At 39.2% G+C, this 22105-nt stretch overlaps 1 protein-coding gene across 1 annotated transcript; it reads left to right on the top strand.

The window, feature by feature from the left end:
- Window positions 1-735: 735 nt before the first annotated feature.
- On the top strand, window positions 736-22067 carry LOC130146761 (desmoglein-1-like). Its single transcript, XM_056333256.1, has 16 exons — window positions 736-783; window positions 7535-7570; window positions 7946-8074; window positions 8762-8917; window positions 9054-9201; window positions 10110-10273; window positions 10545-10679; window positions 11245-11430; window positions 11612-11871; window positions 12801-12943; window positions 13090-13308; window positions 13600-14151; window positions 16018-16166; window positions 16665-16725; window positions 19394-19605; window positions 21086-22067. The coding sequence occupies exons 1-16, from the start codon at window positions 736-738 to the stop codon at window positions 22055-22057; spliced, it is 3570 nt and encodes a 1189-aa protein (XP_056189231.1). The 3' UTR covers window positions 22058-22067.
- Window positions 22068-22105: the final 38 nt, after the last annotated feature.

Below are 22105 nucleotides of genomic sequence, written 5' to 3'. Positions count from 1 at the left end.
AAGGAAGCTTTGCAGTTGGTCAAAGCAGAAACTCTCCTTCCTATGCATCAGATATTCTTGTAGCCTAATGAATAAAACACTATTTTTTGCAACAAATTAATATGTTACCTCTTTAATGACAATCCCATTCTGCTCTGAGAGCTGCACTTCTGTGAACAATGTGCATGGAACTGACCTCTTCACGCCTGGAAGTAAACAAATAGACTTACATTTGAATTCAAAGTAATCATTTCTTAAAATCCATATTCTTTACGGTAATATTCATTTAGCTCGTCTATTATACTTAGTCCAAGGAGAAAACTGGTAATTGCATTCAAAGCAATGATAAGTTACCATTTTAATGGTTCCTTATGTTGTGAGTAATTTATAAATCACTCGGTATCTTCTCAGCAAAGCTTGCCTTCTGTATTTAAAACGTACCCTTTCGTATCCAACAAAGGGTTTCAGTGCAGTAAGAATTAAGGTGTGTCTCAGTTTTTACCTGCAAGCAATAATGATGTTGTCAAGCATTTCAGATGAGACCAGCCCAGGATTTTGGGGTGGGGAAAGACACTCTGTTATACAGCATCTTCAGTGCTTCCCTCAGAGGGAGGCAGAGACACCTTGAAGGGCTGAGTATAAGGACATCTACCGAGTGTCTTTTAAAATAGACACCAGAGTTGGGGGGGGGGAGGGGAAAAGGAACAGGCTTGTAACCATAACACAGTTGGACTTGTATCCAAGAACTCAGATGCCATGGATTGGCTCCCTCACCAAACGGCTGCTTTTCTGTTCCTTGTATTGGTAAGTCAGATTTTAAAACAATTTTTGTAAACTCTATGATTATGCCAGTTGAGTCTTCCTCAGCAAACCTATACGTTTTACGGTGTAAACTACCGTCCAAAAAACTCTTGTGAAATTTAGCATAAAAAGCAAAGCTGTGCTTATTTTAAACTACACTTCTGAAGATTCTATGCAAATAATTTAATTTTCATTACATGCTGAGAAATGTTTCTTTTGATTTTGATTTTCTGCAGTCTGTTGATGTTCAATATGGGACTTTTGATGTTTAATCCATGAGTCTTCAGGTGAATGTTGTCTGTGGCTACTATTAAAGGAGTCACTATTATTAATAAAAGTATTATATTTATAAAAATCCTAATAACTTGACTGTATATCATTTGGTTCTATGTCTTTATTTTTTTTATCAGTTGAGGGAATATGAAAAGCCTATGTCTTTTTTTAAACTGACTAGAAAGAGCACTTCGGAGCTGACTAAATCCTATAGCTATATTCAAAAGAAAAGCGTGAAATCTAATGAAGACCTTAGCTGAGTAAAAGTCAAGACTTTGCCTGTTATTTCACATTTACAAAGAATTCCTGCCTTGTAATGCATTAGTGCCTGAGCTGCCATGTGCTGGTCAGGTGAACGCAGATGAAAGTGTCGCTCTTCAGGTTTGTTTTTCTCACTGTAAAAAGAAAGTTGTGGCTATGGTCAAGCTGCATAGCTGTATAGTGTGTTCATCAAAGCACATGAATACTCAAAAAGGACTTAAATAATGAAGGCCCTTCTACTCCTGCAGTATGATTTTTGTGTGGATTATTTGTACTTGTCTGTGCTGCTCTTCTGAAATTAGGTAGAAGTTTAAGGCCCTGAAGATTGAAAAGAGTAAGATTTCTACTACAGTTATGTACTTCTGTGGCTTTTGTTTTACACAATGTATTAGTAAGCGTAAATGTTTGTTAACTTCCCATTACTGACCCCTCTAGGAATGTTATAGTTAGGGAAAAAGTGTTTGTTGTTACACAACATGAAATCCTAAGACTTACTTTGAAAAGATAATCCATTAATTTTAGGTGACAGCTCTGCAGTCGGTAAAGTAGAACTAACCAGCACAGGGCAGCTGCCAAGCAAACAATAAAACTTGGCAAAAGCAAGTTACAATTTGGATGAGTTTCTGCTTGCTTAGAGACCTCAGTGCAGAGGTTTCTGAGATTGGCCTGTTGTACATCACTCTAACGCTTCTGGATTTTCATCTAGCATTAGTGACTAATTTTACTCAATTACCTGGTGATGCATACTCCTGATGTGTCGAAGTTCAAAAAAAATTTGACTGTACTGTATCTAAGATCTGCCTATTCAAAAGAGATTTTACTGCTTTACTTGTCTCGGCAACTCTGGAGCCATTTTCATTCTTTCAGTATATTATCCTTACACTTGTGACTGATGAAGGATATTTGTTCTCAGAAAATAGGAGCAACTGTGAAAACTGCCATTATGTTTTGATGACTATCAAATATTTGAACTTTTATTACCCAGAGGAAACAAATGTTGTTCTTATTATGCGTTCTTCTGCACAGCAGTGTTCATGGTGGCCTGTACAGCTTAGTAGCGTCTTTCAGCACTTTGAAGAAAGCTGACAAACAGTAGAGATTAAACAAATTATAAATTATGTATCCAATGTTAGTGTATCCTGAAAAAAAGTCTTGGTTTTCAGCTCAATCTTTCATGAAGATCACCTGTCTGAATGGTGTGTCTGGTCAGTATGTTGTTAATAAGTTGTACCAAAAAAAATTGCTGTGGAGTTATACCCATTTTAGTACACTATTACACTTTCAAAAAACACCACTTAGAGCCCTGAAACAAATAATTTTCTATATGCATTTCACCATCGGTGGCACTGATTCTGCAACCCTTGATCACGTGACTTCAAAGGCATTATTCTCATGAGTAAGGGAGTTCTGTTTGTGATACTTGCACAGACACGTTTTATGGAAATAACCTGTTTGATCAGGTATGACTCTTCTCCTGCCAGCTATCATGTGACAGCAAATAATTTTAAATTCACCACATCACTTATATGCACTTTTGTCTGGCTACATTTTCCCATGTGTTATCTATGCCGTTTCCCGCCTCCCCCCCGCCCCCCTCCCCCCAGTTGTTAGGCTATGGTTACACCTCCTACTCATAACTTGGTTGCACATAAAATATTAAGGGGCCAAATCCTCTCCTTGCATATGCATGTAAAGCATCTGCCAGGATGTAGTCAGAACCTATAGGCTCTTCAGCCAAAGAATTTTGTTGTAGAAATAGAGACTAAAGCAATTCCACATCCAGGAATTATCACTTAAGATTAGGTTAAGTCTGCAGTTCTAAGTGAAAATGATCCCTAAGCAAACATGCATTTGCAGCTAGAGTACTCTAAGCCGTACTAGAAATTGAGTTTTACTGAGGAGATTTATTAAGGAGACTTAGCATGACTAATTTGAAAAACTCAAATTTGAATGGTAATGGCATACACCCTGTATGAAATTGCTTTTCTGTATATTTTTCTAATGGTTAAGCTCAGTTACTGTATGGAAATTCACTATATCTGTATGACTATGCAGAAATGAAACAATCTCAGTGGAAACTTTCCCAAAGTGGTCAGTTCTCTGAATAAACACATTTTAAAATAAGTAAAACTTTGGAATATACTCTTCCGACTGACATGAACATTGTCATACTTCTGCTGAAATAGCAATGGATTCTCCATCCTGGGTGCAATACAAAATATTGGTGTCAGTTCCTAACAGAAAAAGCAGTAGAAATACCTTAGAATCAGAAAACAAAATGCCAGAAAAATCATCCTGAAAACTTCTCCTTTAAATTGGAAGAAGCACATTCATTAGTGACCTATAAAAATGGAAAGTATAGACAAAAACACATTCATGTTTCAATTTTAAAGTGATCAAATGGCTTCTTTTTAAAATGTGAGGGTTTGTCTTATGTTTCAACTCTGCTTCTCATCATTTCATTTATCATTTTTTAAAGAGATGCAGAATGAATAAAGGGAAAGGCTCGTTATTTCAACTCTTTACTAGTCAGAGCTTTGGCTGAGTAAGAAAGGTGTAAAAGTCCCAAAACGCTGACACAACCAGAGCTATCATGGCGGCTTGATGACTAATACAATATGTGTGAGTTCTCAGCACTCCTCCCATCCAGGCCAATAACAATACCGCTGTTGACTTCAAAGAGAGAGAAGAAGATCCAATATGAATAATGCTGGGAAGATGTTAAAAGGCGTGTTCAGTCATTTAGATTTGAGTAGGTGGAGGAGGGAGGATTCCATAATTGCGTATAATATTGCTTGGCAGTCAATTAATGATTAGTTAATTCTTGTTTGTAAATGGCTTTGAAGGTGCAAAGAACCATTCACATCCTATGGGCCTAATTCTGTTCCCAGTTGCATCAGAATAAATCCAGAATAACGCCAGTGTGACTCTAAGGAGTCATTTTGGACACAAGGTTCAGGCTTTGTATCATCACAACAAGACAAGCTCTCAGACAGGCCACTCTGCAAATGACAGTTACCATAAACATGTTTCCTGCCTGCACCTCTCCCAGCCCCAACCAGAAACAGCTTGTGCAATGAGCCTCTAGCTTCTCTGCAGAGTTTCTGTTTTTTCACAGTCTCTCAGAGAAAACAGAACAGCAAATCTTGACATCATCCTGATCAGCTTGCTTACCCCAAGGTCCTCAGGATGCATCCCACATATTCCAGTGGCTCCTATTACTTTCATTATCATTAGCCACTGAATCTGTGCGAGGTACTGTACCCTGTTACTAGTTTAGAAGGGAAATTTGTTCACTGCCTAGAGGTATGCTGGAGTTAGCTGCTAGGAGACTACTTCTTTGCTGGAAATAGCACTAAAAAAAAAGTTTGCCTTGTTTGCATTGCAGAGAGACACATTAGAAATAGACAATTGGAGTGGGGGAAACCTTCTTTCTAACTGCTGGTGATAGTGGAGAACCAGAAAACATTAGGTGGGGAGGCAGAGGAACTTTCTTCCCTGGATAGTTGTCAATCCAGAATTGTTGAGGTTTAGCTGGTGAACTAGACAACTTTGGCATCATTAACTAAGAAAAACATACCAAGTGTTGACATCAAGTTCATCAGAACAACCTTTTCAAATGATAACACAAACTGTACTAAGGACTCGGATTCAAAACCATCGAGACTTCTTTCCAGATCTCCCACTAGCAACACGGAACAAAATGGGTTTTCCTTAGTCAGTGCGGGACAAATGTGGAAATATGGGTCCTAAATTTACAATCCCCAGCACTACGGATGAACAAATTCCTGACATTCCCATTATTGGTGCTCAGAAACAGAGGGTGAAATTCCAGTGTAGAATGTGTATTATTCACTGCTTGAAAACAGAACTCCTTATAGGCTGAAATCAAGTGGTTTATGAATATTCATGTTCTTAAAGAACAGAATTCTTGTAAGAATTATAAGAAATAATTCTTATTTCAGAGATACTCAATACAGTTTTTCGGTCAGGCCTGCTGAGTGTGAGCGCGATGGGGCTGGGTGTGAGGTACTGGCCTCACTGTTAAATAACAGGACAGGCCACGGGATGCAGGCAGTAGACAAGATTCACTAACACTGCACTGGGAGGTGTGTACCCACGCTTTTCTGGGTCAAGACAATTGCTTACATGCCAGAAGGGATCCGGCCTAAGGGTGGAGAGGATTTCACCACACTTGCCACAGAAGGCTCTGTTCTGCTCTTGGGATCAACTGATAAGAGATGTTGAATCTGTGCTATTTCTGGTGGGTTTATCAGTCAGGCTCTCTGGTGAGGGCGGAATCTGCCCCTTCTATTCTCCCATGTTTTCCCAAGCTCCAAGGGGGATCATAAAAGGACAGGCCTGAGCTCCCACTGGGGGGGAAATCTGCAGCTTAAGTGGAGTAGGATGTTGTTCCTTCTCTGAGGTAATGGCTGCACATATATTTGTACCCCATTCTGCAGCTGAGGTTTTAAATAGTTACCAAGACATAAACTCAGATTAAAATGTGTATTGATGCTTTTAGCACAATATGAACATACTTTAATGATTTTCCTGGAGCATACTTTTCTTAAACATTTATATCAACAGCTTACTCAAAGAAACAAGAAAAAAAATTCTTACTCCATGAATAGTCTCATAAATTTCCAGGTATATTTACACCAAGTGGACAAATCCACAGTCTAAACTCCCTCCTTCAGAAGCAGACTGGGGCAGCCATTGTGTGCCAAGGTCTCAGGGAATGTTCTAGGCAAGATGAGATCATTGGAGACATTGCTTTGTAAATGACAGATGGTGGACCTCTGACAGCATACAGGTAAATTGGTGCCACAAACGAGTGGCTTAGGTTAAGTCATTACAGCCTAACGGGGAATCCTGAGATCACAGCATGGCCCAGGGGATGGGAGCAAGAGGTACCACCACAGTGGGGAAATGGGAAAAGGCAGGTGAAGCTGCTGTTCACTCATCTGTTGCATGTAAGCAGTTGTTTTAACATTAAGTGGAAAAAAGTCTACGCCCATCTTCTAGCCTTGACAGAGCAATGCAATAAATTTGAAGTGAGGAAAGTCCCATGAGGTAAAGCTATTATAATGAAAAAGATTGTGAGAAATTTTATCCAAGTGTAACTGACACAAAACCCACCAGATAAAACAAAAAAATTGCTATTGAGCAGTACTGGGAAATTATAAGGGAAGTGGGAAAATGGTAACTACAGCTGTTAACCACATTTGGTGAGAAAAGAGAAACTTTGCAATGCTTTTTGAGTCACCTGGATATTTTGGTTTTCCCAATGATGAGTGAAACAAGCATCCAGTCCTGAAAATCCCATACTTTTCACCCTTTACCATCTGGAGAGAGCAGAGGCAGGTCCTAAACCCAAAAGAGATGCTCTGAAGAGGTACATTCACCAACTGAACTTCATTTTCACACCTTATTTCGGAACAAGGTTAATTCAACTGTGCCTTCTTTTAAACTGTGCTAATCAAGAAGTCGAGGATTCTCTATTATTTTAATTTTAATTTTAAAGTAATTGAATATTGCATCTGATCTTGCCACCTTTATTTACTAAAGACTTTGGTTGCATAGTTATATCTGAAATCAAAGCCCACTGCACTCCAGGGAAATCTGCCTGATGACTGCAATTGGCTTTCCATATTACATTGAATCTCTTCAAGCTCAGTGGGAAGTTTCAAGAAAATAATTTCATTCCTTTATGTTAAACTACATAGTTAAGTACTTCAGGTGTCCTGTGGACCTTTGAAATGAGGAGAAAAAAAAAAAAAGAATAACTTCTTTAGAATAAATAAATACTCCTTTTCTAGTTTCCTAGACTTACTTTTTAAGAACAACCTTTGCAACAACTTCTCTCTTCAGCTGAGGTGTTACAACCTAAAAATCTGTGTGAAAGCTGTATTCTGAGGTAGGTATAACTTGAAATTTGCTATAGCACATCATTCAAACTCAGTTCTGCCTTGAAAGACAGTATTAATTTTCAAGGTGTTAACTGTCAAGGAATTCAGATGATGGATATAGAAAAGAATGAATTGCACAAAGTCATCTGTGAAAATCCTGTAGCTATTGTCTAGATAGGCTATTGCAATAAACTTGAGAAAAAGAACTGCTCCAGTCCTGCAGTATAGCAATGTAAGACAGTTGGCTTTTACTTACTGCATTTTGCCCTGAATTTTTGTATGCCAATCTTCTCATTGTTTTTTTGTAGGTACTCTTGGATTTCAGCACAGGATTTCATGTAGAGGTAATATATATTTCTTTAGAAACTGATTTTCCGATTAAATTGAATGTAACAATGCCAAAATGAAATGGAAAGTACTGAACTAAGACATTTCTGAACTTGAAGATTGAAAATGTTTTTAAATATTAAAAAGTTGCAGGTAATAACCTGCTCACCCTCTCAAGAGATACTCTCTTGAATATAAATGAGTGTTTCCTACACAGGAATAATTTTAAAGTTAACACCTACAGTCTTCGAGTTTTGGCACTCACTGACATAAAAAAGCCCATGATTTATAAAAATCCCTTTTCTCTGTATTGTTGAAAAATCTAAATGTCTGTGTTAATTTAAAATGGATTGAGGTTACCTGTCATACTATGCTGGAACTCTCTGTCAAAGGTGAAAGAATGGGATGAAAATGGAATGGCAAGATGGAAAACCTTCAGAAGACAAAAACGTGAATGGATCAAATTTGCTGCAGCTTGTAGAGAAGGAGAAGATAATTCTAAAAGGAATCCAATTGCCAGAGTAAGTACAAAGAAAACCAAAAGTGTTCACTGGCAAGGAAATTTTTCTACAGACAGGCTGATAAAAGGAGAGAAATTTAAAAGTATATTTGCTTAAGAGTAGTCAAAGCAAGGTATGTAGAATAAAAGAAAGATGATGCAATATTTCCAGCTCTGCTGAGACAGTGTCATAAGGTGAACCCACATGGCTGCTGAGGAGTGACCAAAGGCTTCCTAGAACATTGCCATCAGTCTACTTCCTGGACAGCTCCAACATAGTTTCTTCATGTGCATCATCTATATACTAGATCACAATATTTTTCCTTTCCTTTCTCACCCTGAGAAACCCCTGAGCAGAAGTTCAAGGATAGTGTATGATTTCTGTGGGCAACAGAGCAAAGATGTCCCCTTGTCATGACCGTACCCTTACTGAGGTCCAGACACACTCTGGTATTCTTGGAAGTTTCACTCTCCACTTCCCTGCCAGAATATTTAAGAGAAATAGAAAGCCCATCCAGCACTTAAGGGGAGATGAATCTCCAGGCTGACTGTTTTGTAGAACATCCTTCCACTGGTTCTGTCAGCTGAACCTTGTGATAGGTGGTTTAGAATCTGAAATTATATAGATTTTTTTACAGGAACTAATAATAGGGGAAAAAGTCCTGAAGGTGTCCTCAGTAATCTGGCATACTGTTGTCTATTGTTGTAGATCCGATCAGATTGTGAAGAAAACCATCCAATCACATACAGCATCTCTGGAGCTGGAATTGATCGTGCCCCCTATGGAATATTTGTTGTTAACCCAAGAACTGGAGAAATTAATATAACATCAGTAGTGGATAGGGAAGTAACCCCAGTATTTGTTGTAAGTACTCCCATTTTACCTTTATAATGATGGATCCAGGGTGGGGCAGGGAGAGCAGGAGGTGGCAAATTCATTTCAGATTGTTACTTTCCTCTACTTCACCTTTGGTTTTAAAACAGTAAATCTCTTTGTCTAGATACGTTGCTTTGCTAAACACTCAGTGACGGGTGTAGATTTGGAACCACCTCTTGAACTTCGAGTCAGAGTTCTGGATATAAATGATAACCCTCCTATATTTGCACAAACTGTATTTACAGGATCTATTGAGGAAAGCAGTATGGACAGTAAGTAACTTTGTTATGCCTATTATCGTATAGTTAGTGAAGCTCCCAGAATACAGTTATTATAAACCTGGGGTGCTCATTCTGCTTTTTCTTAGGCAGTTACATATATTGGCCAGAGATACTCCAGAGAAGGGGGCAGATGCCTCTTGAAGTGCTATTCGAGCCAGGGCCCAAGCTCATTGCCTAAAATCAAGCAGCAATGCTTCCTTCTCCCTTCCCTCCCACACATGAACGTTGAATGTTCCAGTTTCTAAACATACCGTCATGCAAATTCTTTCCAATGTGAAAATTTAAAATAATGCAGTTAATTTCTCCTCATTAAAAAAAAATAACATTACACCTACACTTACTTCCTTTAAGGGTATATAAAATATAGGGGGTTTCCTGTTTTTTCTATTTCAAATATTTGTATTTGTAGCCTGAGTATTGCATCTGCAGTAGAATATTACTAAATAAACCCTTACTTAAACCACTAAAATAGTTCTTCTTACCAAAAGTACAGCAGCCAATATTGGACATGCAAATAGCACTGAAGCAATACTGCCTAACCCTCATCTACTTTCTAGAAATTCTCACTTAAAACTTTGGAGAATTCTTAAATTAATGTCTACAAGCTCAGTATGTACTGTTTTTACGTAGTCCCTATGGTTCCTTAAAGAAGTTCAGTGAAAATCTGCATTACTCCATCTGATCTTAATTTGTAATGCATTTTAGAATCATTATCATTCAGCCAGAATCAGTACTACAAAATTAAACTTTTGTTTTCTCCTTGTAAATGTCAGTGCATAGATAGCATTCTATCATTTTTATATACCAAGTTTTAGCATTGTCTGGATGAGTTGTTTGCAGGAACAAAGCAGATTTTCTGATTTGTTTTTTTATTAATAATCATTAATTTTTATTCTTAGATACACTTGTGATGAAAATAATTGCAACAGATGCAGATGAACCTAATCACTTGAATTCTAAAATTGCCTTTAAGATAGAGAGTCAGGAACCTTCAGGTCCACCCATGTTCATTATGAATAAATATACTGGAGAACTCCATCTTGCAAATTATCTGGACAGAGAGGTAACATTTCCCTTCCTAAAGTTAAATAACATGATGTTGTGGTGTATATGTGTTATGGGGGGTGAGGGTGGGTGGAGCGGAGGGGGGGGGTGGGGAGAAATTTCATGGGGTTTACAAAAATTAAAGGAGGGATTCATTTTTTCTGTGTGTTACACTAGAATGTCTAAGGCAAATTCCTGCATTAGGAAACAGTAGCAAGGCATGAGTATTTATAATAATTTGAGATGTACAGGTGGTCCTTCTAACACACTCACTTCTGTTTCTGTGACAGCAACATAGTAGCTACACTCTTGTTGTGAAGGCGTCAGACCGGGATGGAGCTGCAGATGGAATATCATCCCTATGTAGCTGTAATGTTAAAGTTATTGATGTCAATGACAACTTCCCAACTCTTGCTCAAAGCTCTGTAAGTTTTTAGTACCAAAACCAACACCACTGTTTTAAAACCTTGTTCAAAAACCCAGATGATAACAGAGCCCTTACTAACCTGTAGAGCACTTTCACATTTGAATGCTCCACTGGATTAACAGTCGTGCTTCCTTGAAGTGTGCTCAAAATCCAAGCCGTTGCTTGCACACCAGTTCTGATTAACATACACATCAATTCTTTTTGTATTCCGTGAAGTCATTCCTAATGCTGACTTCTCGGTATTCAGAGAAATACAGTCACTCAGGTATCCAGACCCATGCAATAGAGCTACATTACGTAGGTTAATCCAGTCTTTGTATGATCTTTTCTTATCGAAAGCACAAATCCATCTCCTCTAAGATGCCTCTGCAAACACTTGAGGGTGATACAACTCTTTGGGTCTGCACTGAGAATGAATCACAATTTACCCAGAACACATTATTTTTATTAAATTGACTTCAACTTGGGCAGGACATCCTTCAAAAGAATCTCTGCAGTCAGCTCCATTTTCCTCACATTCCATGTTTTAGTGTTTGCTAATAGGTATTTATCTGTCGTTCCAGTTTTCAGCAAGTATTTCAGAAAATTCACTCAGTTCAGAACTACTACGAATACAAGCTCTGGATGCTGATGAAGAGTTTACAGACAATTGGTTAGCAGAGTTTTTCTTCATATCTGGTAATGAAGATAACTGTTTTGAAATTGTTACAGATCGAGCTACAAATCAAGGAATCCTTAGAGTAATTAAGGTATGGATAAATATTGTGATTCGACTGTTGAAATAATAAAAATCTTTAAATAGTTTTAATAAATTTTTAACAAAATTAAATGAGCAGTAAAAACACTGTCACTCAACCATTTAAAATAGAAAATATTTAAATAAAATTAAAGGGACTTTTATTATCTAGTTGTCTGTGGTTTATCTTTTAGGAACTGAATTATGAACAACTCCAAACTCACTCACTGATTATTGGTGTCAGGAACGTAGCTGCCTTCCACCACTCCGTTGCACATGAATACCAAATCACTGGAACACCCCTTACAATAGAAGTAAAAAATATGATTGAACCACCAAGATTTCATCCGTCTTCAATTGTGTTTCCTGTATCAGAAAGCACAAGAGTGAATTATGTTGTGGGAACATACACAGCCCTTGATGAGGACACCGGAGCTATTGCGTCAAATGTTGTGTAAGCTCTGCTCTGCTTAACTCCCTGGATGAAATAATTATTTTGAGATTTCAGTGGAAAGAGGAGTAGGTATTTTAAAGGGTGCTTTAAAAAAAAAGACTTTAAAAATTTAATAGTTTAGCAATAGAATAAAATAGCAAAAGAATAGTATATTCTTCAACCCATTTTTATGCTATGATTGCTTTTGTTTTGTGACCTACTTTCCTTAGCCTTGTGCAAAAGACAAAGAAAATACCATTTTTCTAACAGGCTGTAACTTAAATAAATCAGAACAGATTTTTTTTCTAACCCAACCTAAGAATATTTTTTTCCTGAAAAGTTCGCTACAAATAGGGAATTTTTTGGCATCTCAAAAAAGCAAGAAGAAAACCCCAATAATAGTCAATATTATACAATCAGAACAGAAGGTCACTACCAGCTCATTCAATAGTAAAAAAAAAAAAAATTACAAAAATAGACATTTATTTCTCCTCAAATTAGTGACAATTAATGGAACTATAATTTGCTTTTTAATGTATGTAGAAATAAAGACATGCAATTTACAAAGGTTTGACAATTTTTCTTAAAACAGAGGAATATGTTAGCAAATACAATCAGAAAAATGTGTAGGGAAAGCTGTAGATTTAACTGCTGACAAAGTTCAACAGGGATTCTAGTAAAGGTTTACAGGGTCCAGAAAGTTTTTACTTTTAGCCTGTAATACCACTTTCAAATATAATGGACTTCTGCACATTTACTTTCTTCCTAATTATTTTTCTGGTCTACATCTTTTGAAGTATAGAGGAATTTTGCTTGAAGAGGGTGAAATTCAATAGAACCTAGCACAGCCTAAAGAAAAATATTCCAGAGGCAAATATTATTTGCAAAATGAATATTTAATACACATATTCATAACATAATGCTGAGTATTTTTTCTTCACCAAACACAGATATAGTATAGGACGTGATCCAGGTGCCTGGTTCAGAATCAATCAAAACACTGGTGAAATCACACTGAACAAAGTAATTAACCGGGAATCAATCTATGTAATCAATGGGCAGTACAAAGCAGAGGTTCTGGCTATCACCAGAGGTAAGAAAAGAGATTAAGTTTTCTGAAACAGTATCTTTGTTCCAGATTTCTCTCAATGTTTTTTCCTCTTTCCAGTTTTCCCACCTGAACTGCATTATTTATACTATGAATATTCCCTCCTGATGAAAAATATCTTCTTTTTACAGGTGTTCCTCGATATACTGCTACTGGCACCATTGTGCTTTCAATACAAGACACCAATAACAATTGCCCAACTATTAATACTGAATTAAGAAAAATATGTATGCATTCCCCATCAGTGGTTATCACAGCAAAGGGTATGGACGGTGCTGCATATGGTGCCCCCTTTACATTCAGCATACACGGTGAACCTCAAACCACATGGATTATCAGATCAATAAATGGTAAATTAACCTACATTTTATTAAAAAGTGCATTTGCCCCTTTTATATTCCTCAGGTTAAAAAGTGATGACTAGACTGACCTGGCTTAGGTTTTCCAAAAGAAAAAACTAGCACAGATGAGCATTGTAAGTTTCAGCTTAGAATAAGTACTGTAGAGGCATAAAGTAACTGAAGATCTCAGGATGGGGATCTTACTCTTCATTCTGTTTGATGAATATTACTTTAAAAAATTCTAGATTTGTACAGGATTTGTAGTCTATACCTTAATCTAATTTTTTTTTCTTCCCAAAGCTTCCTCTGCAGAACTAGTGGGTCAGAACATTGACTTCTACGTTTATAGGATCTATGTCAGCGTAAGAGATAACCAAGGCCGACGCTGCCCTAAACCACATATAATTCCCGTGCAAGCTTGTCAGTGTGATAGTCGTAATTACTGCACCAGTGGGGCCACAAAAATAATTATCATTGGTGGTGGTGCCAGTGGCGGTGGTGCTGCTGGAGGTGGTGGTGGTGCTGGCGGTGGCGGCGGTGCTGCTGGCGGTGGTGGCGGTGCTGCTGGTGGCGGTGGTGCTGCTGGTGGAACAGGAAGCCAAATAGGTGGAGGAGGAACAGGACAAGAAAGTGGTGGTATGGGTCCGTCTGGACCTGGAGGAAAAGAATTTGAAGACCACACAGACTGGCAGGTTTACACTGATGGATACGGTGGTGTTGATGAAGGAGTTACTGCAGCCACTGATTATGGTTATAACGAAGGTGGAAATTATGGCAGAGCTTTGCCATCTACTACCACACTTAGTGGTGCTGCCATCGGCTTGATGTTTCTTGGTGGATTAATATTTGTTTGTAAGTATAAAACTAAGAAAAGAATTTTATTAATTTTCTAATAAGTTTATTTTTTTAATTCTTCTAAAGTAAGGTGACTTTTCTGGTTGGTTGTTAACCTGTTGGCTCCCATGGGGCATTTGACAGAGAAAAAAAAGTCTAAATTATAAGAATTTCTACATATTTTATATTCTACATATTTCTATACATATTTCATTCATAATAACTATTGGCTTCCTAAGATTTTTTTCCTAAGGTGTTATCCAGTTCTCAAACCATCAGACAAGATAAAAATATTTAGTAAGCAAGAGCTGTCCCTGTCACTTACAACTTGCACTTTGCAATTTGTACTTCTGTTACATTAGCAGAAGAAATGGACAAGTATCAGCTCCAAGCTGGGTATGAAAAGATGTAAAGAACAAGCTTCCTTTAAACTCAAAGGCAGATTTCAGTAGTAGAACAATAAATACAATAATCTTAAATTTTGAACCTTTTGGCTATTGCTGCCAAAAAATTACATCTATTCAAAATAAGTAGCATTTGAGATAACAAGATCAAAACAGATCATTTATTCATGTCCTATTACTTTTGAAGAAATATGAGTTTCAGGGATAAGGACAACTTTGTGCAAAAAATTTCTTCTCAGACCACCACAATCAGATGTGATTGTCTTTATTTCATGTCCTGGGCTTCAAGCAATCAACATCTAAAATTTCCCAGTGCAGAATTACTGACTACAAAACCAGAGGAAAATTATTTTTCTCCTGAGTTTTGCGGGGGGGGGGGGGGGGGGGGGGGGGGGGGGGAAGGGGGGGCGGAGAATGTGCATGTGTGTGATCTTTGATTAGCAGGAATCAACAAACACAAAATTTTGAAGCTGCAAAAGGCTGTTTTATTTGTAGTTCCTAGGTGGTTAATGTTTCTGCCTTTTGAAATCTCTTCTAGTTGGTAATCTGGAGTAAATATGTCCTCAGTCATGCAGTGTAAGGCAGCGCTTTGTACACTGTATAACCCTTTCCCCTTTTTAGTTTACTTTGATGTTAAACTGAGAGTTTTAGATGATCTACTTCGTCTGGTGAAGGCAACTGTCTCTCTCCACTCCCTCTGCAGTGATCCAAGGTTACTAACTTAGCCATCTAGGTCAAGGACCTAAAGACAGCCAGAATTAATATTGCAGTGCCTTTCCAAAATGAGCAATGTTTTCAATGTTGGCGTTTAAAACATTCAGCGATTTCCAACACTGAGTTCTTGAAACAACTAAGCATAATACTAAGCACACTGGGAAACCTGAGTCACTCTATGTAATCATTTGTTAAAACTGGGGTTTGCCTCTATTGTTTTGCAAATCAAGCATTATGTATATGTGATGTGAAAAATGCAACTGGAGCCTCAGCCAAAGATCACTGTAGTCAGATGAATATCCCTCCACTGATTCTCATATCTCTATTATTACTAATGTGTATTTCTTTTCAATTACAATATATGAAGAGACAAATGTATGTTTATATATCAAGAATGAATATCACTGAATGCTATACATAGCAAAACTGGTTCTGTTTGTTCAATTTTCATATGTATGCAACTTAGATTCATTCAGCTGAGATAGATCAAAGTCTGTTCCCAGGTGTATAGGCATAAATTTGGAGTAACAGCCCTACTCCACCCCCGCATTGCTCTGCTGCAACTGAAGGTGCAAATTATTCTGAATTTCATAATACATAAATTTCCAAAATTATTCTGAAAGCTAGACATGCAGGCTGCTTGGTTTGAAGCATTTTAAAAGACATATTTTCAAAAGTTCTTGAGCACCTGTCCCCTGGGAAAAGCAGCTATTCCTGTGAGGAAGAGATGTCCTAAATCCCTCTTTCCTGTTTCTTTCCTGTTCAGTAATTCCAATTTTGATGTCAATGAGTGACTGTTGTGGGTGTGGACCCGGTGCTGTGGGTGGAGTTGGAACTGGATTTGAACCTGTACCTGAATGCACAGAAGGAGCAATTCATCCATGGGGAATAGAAGGTGCACAGCCTGAAGACCGGGTCAGTAATATTGTGTTTCTAAAACCTGTACTACCTCATACTTACAGAAAAGACTGTATTTGACTAGAAGCATGAAAGTGATTGTAGCACTGTGTCATCTTCTAAAAGAAGCCTGGCATTGTCAACCATTGCTAGGAAGATATGAAAGGTGATTCTTAATTAACATTTGTAGATGAAATTTGTGTGGTTTAACTTGTATTCAGTTAGCTTGGTCCAACAGTTTGGTGTTACTATTCCCTCAGCTGAAACAAAAACTAGCAAGTTTTTTTTCAGTGCGAAGTAGGACAAGGTAACACAAACCATCTGCACTGATCACCTTTTACATTGACAATGAAAAAACCTTGGAGTCATCTTTTTTTTTTTTTTTAATGGGGATGGTAATTAATACCTATTATTAACAATTTAGACTGCTAATTTCTTAACATGATTCACAAAGTCCTGGCCTTCATATGGGGATTTCAAACTCATCACTCAAGGGGTCAAAATGTTGTCTTTCAGGATGTCTCACACATTCTTGCCCCAACAACAGCTGCAGGAGGTGATTTTGGTGAACCCTCTGGTAAGCAGATCCTAAAATTTTCTATGTGCTATAAAGCTATCTTGCAGAATTTTATGTCTTCTGATGCACGGAGCACTGTGGTTTTGCAGCTATAACCCAACCCTTCCAACCTTATATCTGCAGACATCAAGCTGCTGCTAGTAGGAATTCCAGTATTAACACAGGAAAGGATCTGACATTTGAGCCTTTGAGCAGATTCATTTCTGCAAACTAAATTTATTTTGAAATATCTGCCAAGGCTTTCAAATCTCAGGTAGTTCTTTCTTTTCTTCTCTTATCATTCCAGCTAGTAAATGGAGGAACATTTGTAAATGTAAAGACAACATAAAGACACCAATTTTAGTAGAAATCAATCTTAAGGACAGAATAAGGAAATTTTCTTTCATAACTCAGTGATGAAAGGTTCGGTTCTTTCCACTTTCCAGGCTCTGCTTCCTACAAGGGAGAATAGGACCTATCAAATAGCCAGTTAATTACTGACCATTTCTGCAACTAGACTAGTCAGAAAGTTGCTACATAGTACAATGAATTTATGCTTCTGAGATAAGTTTTCCCCAGGAACTTAATGGCCATAGAGAATAAGTAATGCTGTGCAGTGCCACTTTCTCTTTTCCCCTTTTCCTTACTCCACAACAGGAAGGAAGGATGCTGGTACAGATCCATTTTCACTAGCTTCTGACAGGAAGAATTGTCACTTCACAAAACAACTTCTCTGATGACTGTTGGTTATTCAAAAATTTTCTCATTCTTAAGATAAAATATAAAAGAGAACATTTTGAGGCGTAAACATGAATTAAGAGTCTTTGTTCTCAGGGAAGTTCTGCTGCCATTACAAACGAAAAGTTTCAGGCTTACACATGTTTAGAATCACAGAATGGCCAGGGTTGGAAGGGACCCCTGGAGATCATCTAGTCCAACCCCCCTGCTAAAGCAGGTTCTCCTAAAGCAGGTTGCACAGAGTCACATCCAGGTGTTTTGAATGTCTCCAGAGAAGGAGACTCCACAGCCTCTCTGGGCAGCCTGTGCCACTGCTCTGACACCCTCAAAGCAAAGAAGTTCTTCCTCACATTCAGGTGGAACATCTTGTGTTTCAGTTTGTGCCCATTGCCCCTTGTCCTGTCACTGAGTGCCACTGAAAAGAGCCTGGCCCCATCCTCTTGACATTCACACAAGATATTTATATGCATCGATAAGACCCCCTCTCAGCCTTCTCGAGTCTGAACAGGCCCAGCTCTCTCAGCCTTTCCTCATCAGAGAGATACTCCAGCTTCCTAATCTCCCTAATCATCTTTGTAACCCTCTGCTGGGCCCTCTCCAGTAGTTCCCTGTCTCTTGAACTGGGGAGCCCAGAACTGGACACAGCACTGCAGATGGGGCCTCACCAGGGCAGAGCAGAGGGGGAGGACAGCCTCCCTCCACCTGCTAGCCACTCTCCTCCTGATGCACTCCAGGATACCATTGACCTTCTTGGCCACCAGGGCACACTGCTGGCTCATGGCCAGCTTGCTGTCCACCAGGACTCCCAGGTCCCTCTCCACAGAGCTGCCTCCCAGTTGGTCACCCCCAGCCTGTACTGGTGCGTGGGGTTGTTCCTCCCCAGGTGCAGGACCTCACACTTGCCTTTATTGAGCTTCATTGGGCTCCTCTCTGCCCAACTCTCCAGCCTGTCCAGGCCTCGCTGAATAGCAGCGCAGCCTCCTGGGGTATCAGCCACTCCTCCCAGTTTTATATCATCAGCAACCTTGCTCAGGGTATACTCCGTTCCTTCATCCGGGTCATTGATGAATAAGTTGAACAAGACCAGACCCAGTACTGACCCCTGGGGAACACCTCTGGCTACAGGCCTCCAGCTGAACTCTGCCCCTTTGTGATTTACTTTATTTCTACTGTTCAGTACCATTATGGTGAAAGTCCCTGGTTCAAATTCTATAAAAGAGATTAAATGAAAACAACAAAATTATTTAGACTATGTTTCTTAATGTAATCATAGTCAAGACTACTGTAAGCAATTGGTTTATTATATTACATGCTGATATTTAAGACCATTCATGCCTTGTTATCACATATGAAGAAATCTGGAGAAGACAAAATTCTGTAACTATGACTTTATATTTTATTGTAAATAACATTTTCATTCTGCATTATGAACACTGGTGGTTACTATGATCCATTGTTACTGTCCCAAATCCCCCTTAACAATCTAATGGCTAGAAAATGTGAAAGGAGTTACAAAGCTATTTCATTTAGAAGAGAAATTAAGGCAAAACAATTTTAACCCCGATGTGATCATAAATAATCCTTTATGTATTTGCATAATTATCCATAAGCATTACCTGATTTTCTAATGCAAATCCCATGACAGTATGTATGTACATCAGAGATGAATCTCTCCAGTCAGTTACACAAGTAAATCATTGATTTTGTAAAGCACATATGCATGTGCTCCCTAGCCTCAGGAATAAAATCAAGGTCTTAGATGTCTGCTAATGTATGCTTAATTTTTACTGCAGTTTCAATATTGGCACCTGTGCATGGATCGGTGACTGAACTTAGTCTAAAATACCTTTAGAAACTCAGTAGTGTCATTGTACTATTTGTAAAAACAACTGGAAAAATCTGCATAAGTTTTCGCAAAGCACAGGAAGGATACCTTTTCTTCTGTTTTCAGACATATATACAAACACGTATGGAGGAGGAGGAGGAGTAGTAGCTTCTGGTGTTGAAGAAACTACAGGGGTTGGCTATGGCACTGGTACTGGTTACGGAACAGCTGGAGGAATTTCTGGAACAGGGGAAGCAAAAGGGTCAGCTGGAGGAACAATAAAAGAATATCGAGAAGGAGGGGTTAACATGGCCTTCTTAGACAACTACTTCTCTGAGGTAATTATCTGATGATCTTTGCTTTATATCTGTAAGCCTACTGTTAGATTCTCCTCCCCAGGTTATGTGGTGGAAATCCAAAATAACTCCACTTAAATTGAAACTTCCATCATGTAAAACTGGTGTGAGCAAAGCTGACTACACTAGTGGGAAAAACTATGGCACTAGTAGCACTGACTTTAAGCTGCTGCCACCATAGATTTGATTGCTCAATAGCCTTTTTGTAAACTGATGGACACGCTGCAGGTATGGGTAGCAAGCAGTTTAATTATTGCAGCTTCATGTGGCCACCAAGTTTATATATTTGCCACCTTTTTCAGTGTATAAATAGATATTAACTTTGTGAAATTGTTCACAGGTACTTCCTCTACAGCTTGTTTAATGAAGTGACTTTTACCCTTAAAGAACTGTGAACACCAGTTCTCTTTCCTCCTTATTTTTATTGCCATTTCTATTCCCTAAAAGACTTATGAACTGCAAGTGACACAAATATGCAGTTTTGTAATTGGCAGCATATTAATTAGCCTTTACATATAGGACTAAAAAATGCTATGAATTTACATGATTAATGAATTAATGGGATATATTTTCATAATTAGCATGAACCGTAAGGCATAAATATTATAATTGCATGTGTCTCCGAAATATCAATTAATATATCAGGATTGCTGCATTTCAAAATCTAAACAAGAATCAGTGGAGGAGACAACAGAGCAGTCCTGAGCTCTGTCTTCATGACAGAGGTCCTGAGCATGGACTTCACCAAGACAGGAATCTCCCTGCTTAGGCTGGGAGCAGTATATAGTCATTGTTTGCAAGCCACGGGCCTCCACAGATTACTCCTCCTACTCTGCCTCTCCCTCCCAGGCCTCCCCTTCTGTCCTTCCATGCTTCCTCCAACCTCATCCCATACTCACTTTAAATTCTCCTCTTTCCTGCCTGATGTCTCTGCACTGACCACCCCATCATCCCCAACACCATCCCAAATCAGTGATTTTTACCCTGCTCAAAATAGATTCCCCCCGGGGCTCACCAAGCCTTCCCTGCTGTGTCCAACCAAACCTCTGTCCCATACCCTCTGTCCTGGTCTCTCCACTGCTCCCCTCGCCATCCTGCTTTGCTCCTCTTCCTACTGCTTTGTTTGGATATTGCTGCCCAAAGAGTACATTTGTTCCCCTACCCCTTTTGGTCTCTCCCTTCACCTCACAGTCAGATCCACTGATGACAGACTAAATTTGAGATGCTAAGTGTTGGCAGAAACAAGAATACAAAATCAGTACTGTTTGGGTAAAACTTATTTCAAGGTTACAAAAATGTTGATTTAATTTGTCCTGTTGATGTCCTGTTTTTCAAGTCAACTGGGCCTTACCATGTTCAGAAAAACCTTACTGTGGTTTGAGTCTTCATACTCAAAAACCTGATGAAAAGTCACTCTGTTCTTCTTTTCTTCTTTTATTTTTTCTTGTTTTGCAAACTACAGAAAGCATTTGTGTATGCAGATGAAGATGAAGGTCGGCCAGCAAATGACTGCCTATTAATATATGATCATGAAGGAGTCGGTACTCCTGTCGGCTCTGTGGGTTGCTGCAGCTTTATTGGAGAAGATACAGATGAAACGTATTTGGACACATTAGGACCAAAATTTAAGACCCTGGCCGAGATCTGTCTGGGTAAAGAGATCGAACCTTTCCCTGATGTCAACCCGCCCTGGCCATGCGTTAATGTCACCTTTCCCAACCCTGAAAGTGATCTAAACCTCCCACCACCTGGAACCACCATTGTTGTCAATGGATGTGCACCTATGCCTCCTCCCGTCAGCACTACAACGGTTGTTACTGAAAACACCTACACATCTGGGTCAACCATACAGCCCCCAAGGCCAATGCCAGATCCTTTGCTCCATGGCAACATGACAGTGACCGAGACCTACACCTCTGGCTCCCCCTCTCTTTGCGTTGACCCACTCCGTGCATCCAACGTTGTTGTAACAGAAAGGGTTGTTGGTCCTGCATCTGCCTCTGATTTGCGTGGCATGCTAGATATCCCCGACCTCACAGATGGGTCCAACGTTATCGTCACGGAAAGAGTAATTGCACCTAACTCCCGGCTCCCAGCCTCTCTGAGCATTCCTGATTTGGTAGATGGGTCAAATGTGGTGGTGACAGAAAGGGTGTTCAGGCCTGCCTCTGGCATGCCAGGCAGCTTAATAAATATTCCCTCGGAGTTATCGAACGCCCACAATGTGGTAGTCACCGAGAGGGTAGTGTCAGGGTCTGGGATGAGCAGCCTGGGGGGGACAAGCCTGGCTGGGGGGAATCTGGGTGGCCTGAGCAGTGCTGGTCAGATGCTCAGTGCTGACTGTCACGTTGGCCAGGCAATGGGCATGGCATCCCCCAGCACCTCCCGGAGAAGAGTGACAAAGTACAGCACCGTGCAGTACTCCAGTCAGTAAGGCCTCTGCCAGCGCCCCTTCCTGTTGAAATCACCATTTGCACTGACA

The sequence above is a fragment of the Falco biarmicus genome, chromosome 3 (genome assembly GCF_023638135.1).
Source record: "Falco biarmicus isolate bFalBia1 chromosome 3, bFalBia1.pri, whole genome shotgun sequence".
Taxonomy (NCBI): Eukaryota; Metazoa; Chordata; class Aves; order Falconiformes; family Falconidae; genus Falco; species Falco biarmicus.
The sequence above is the reverse complement of the archived record's forward strand: the minus strand, read 5'-3'. Positions and strand labels throughout refer to the sequence as shown.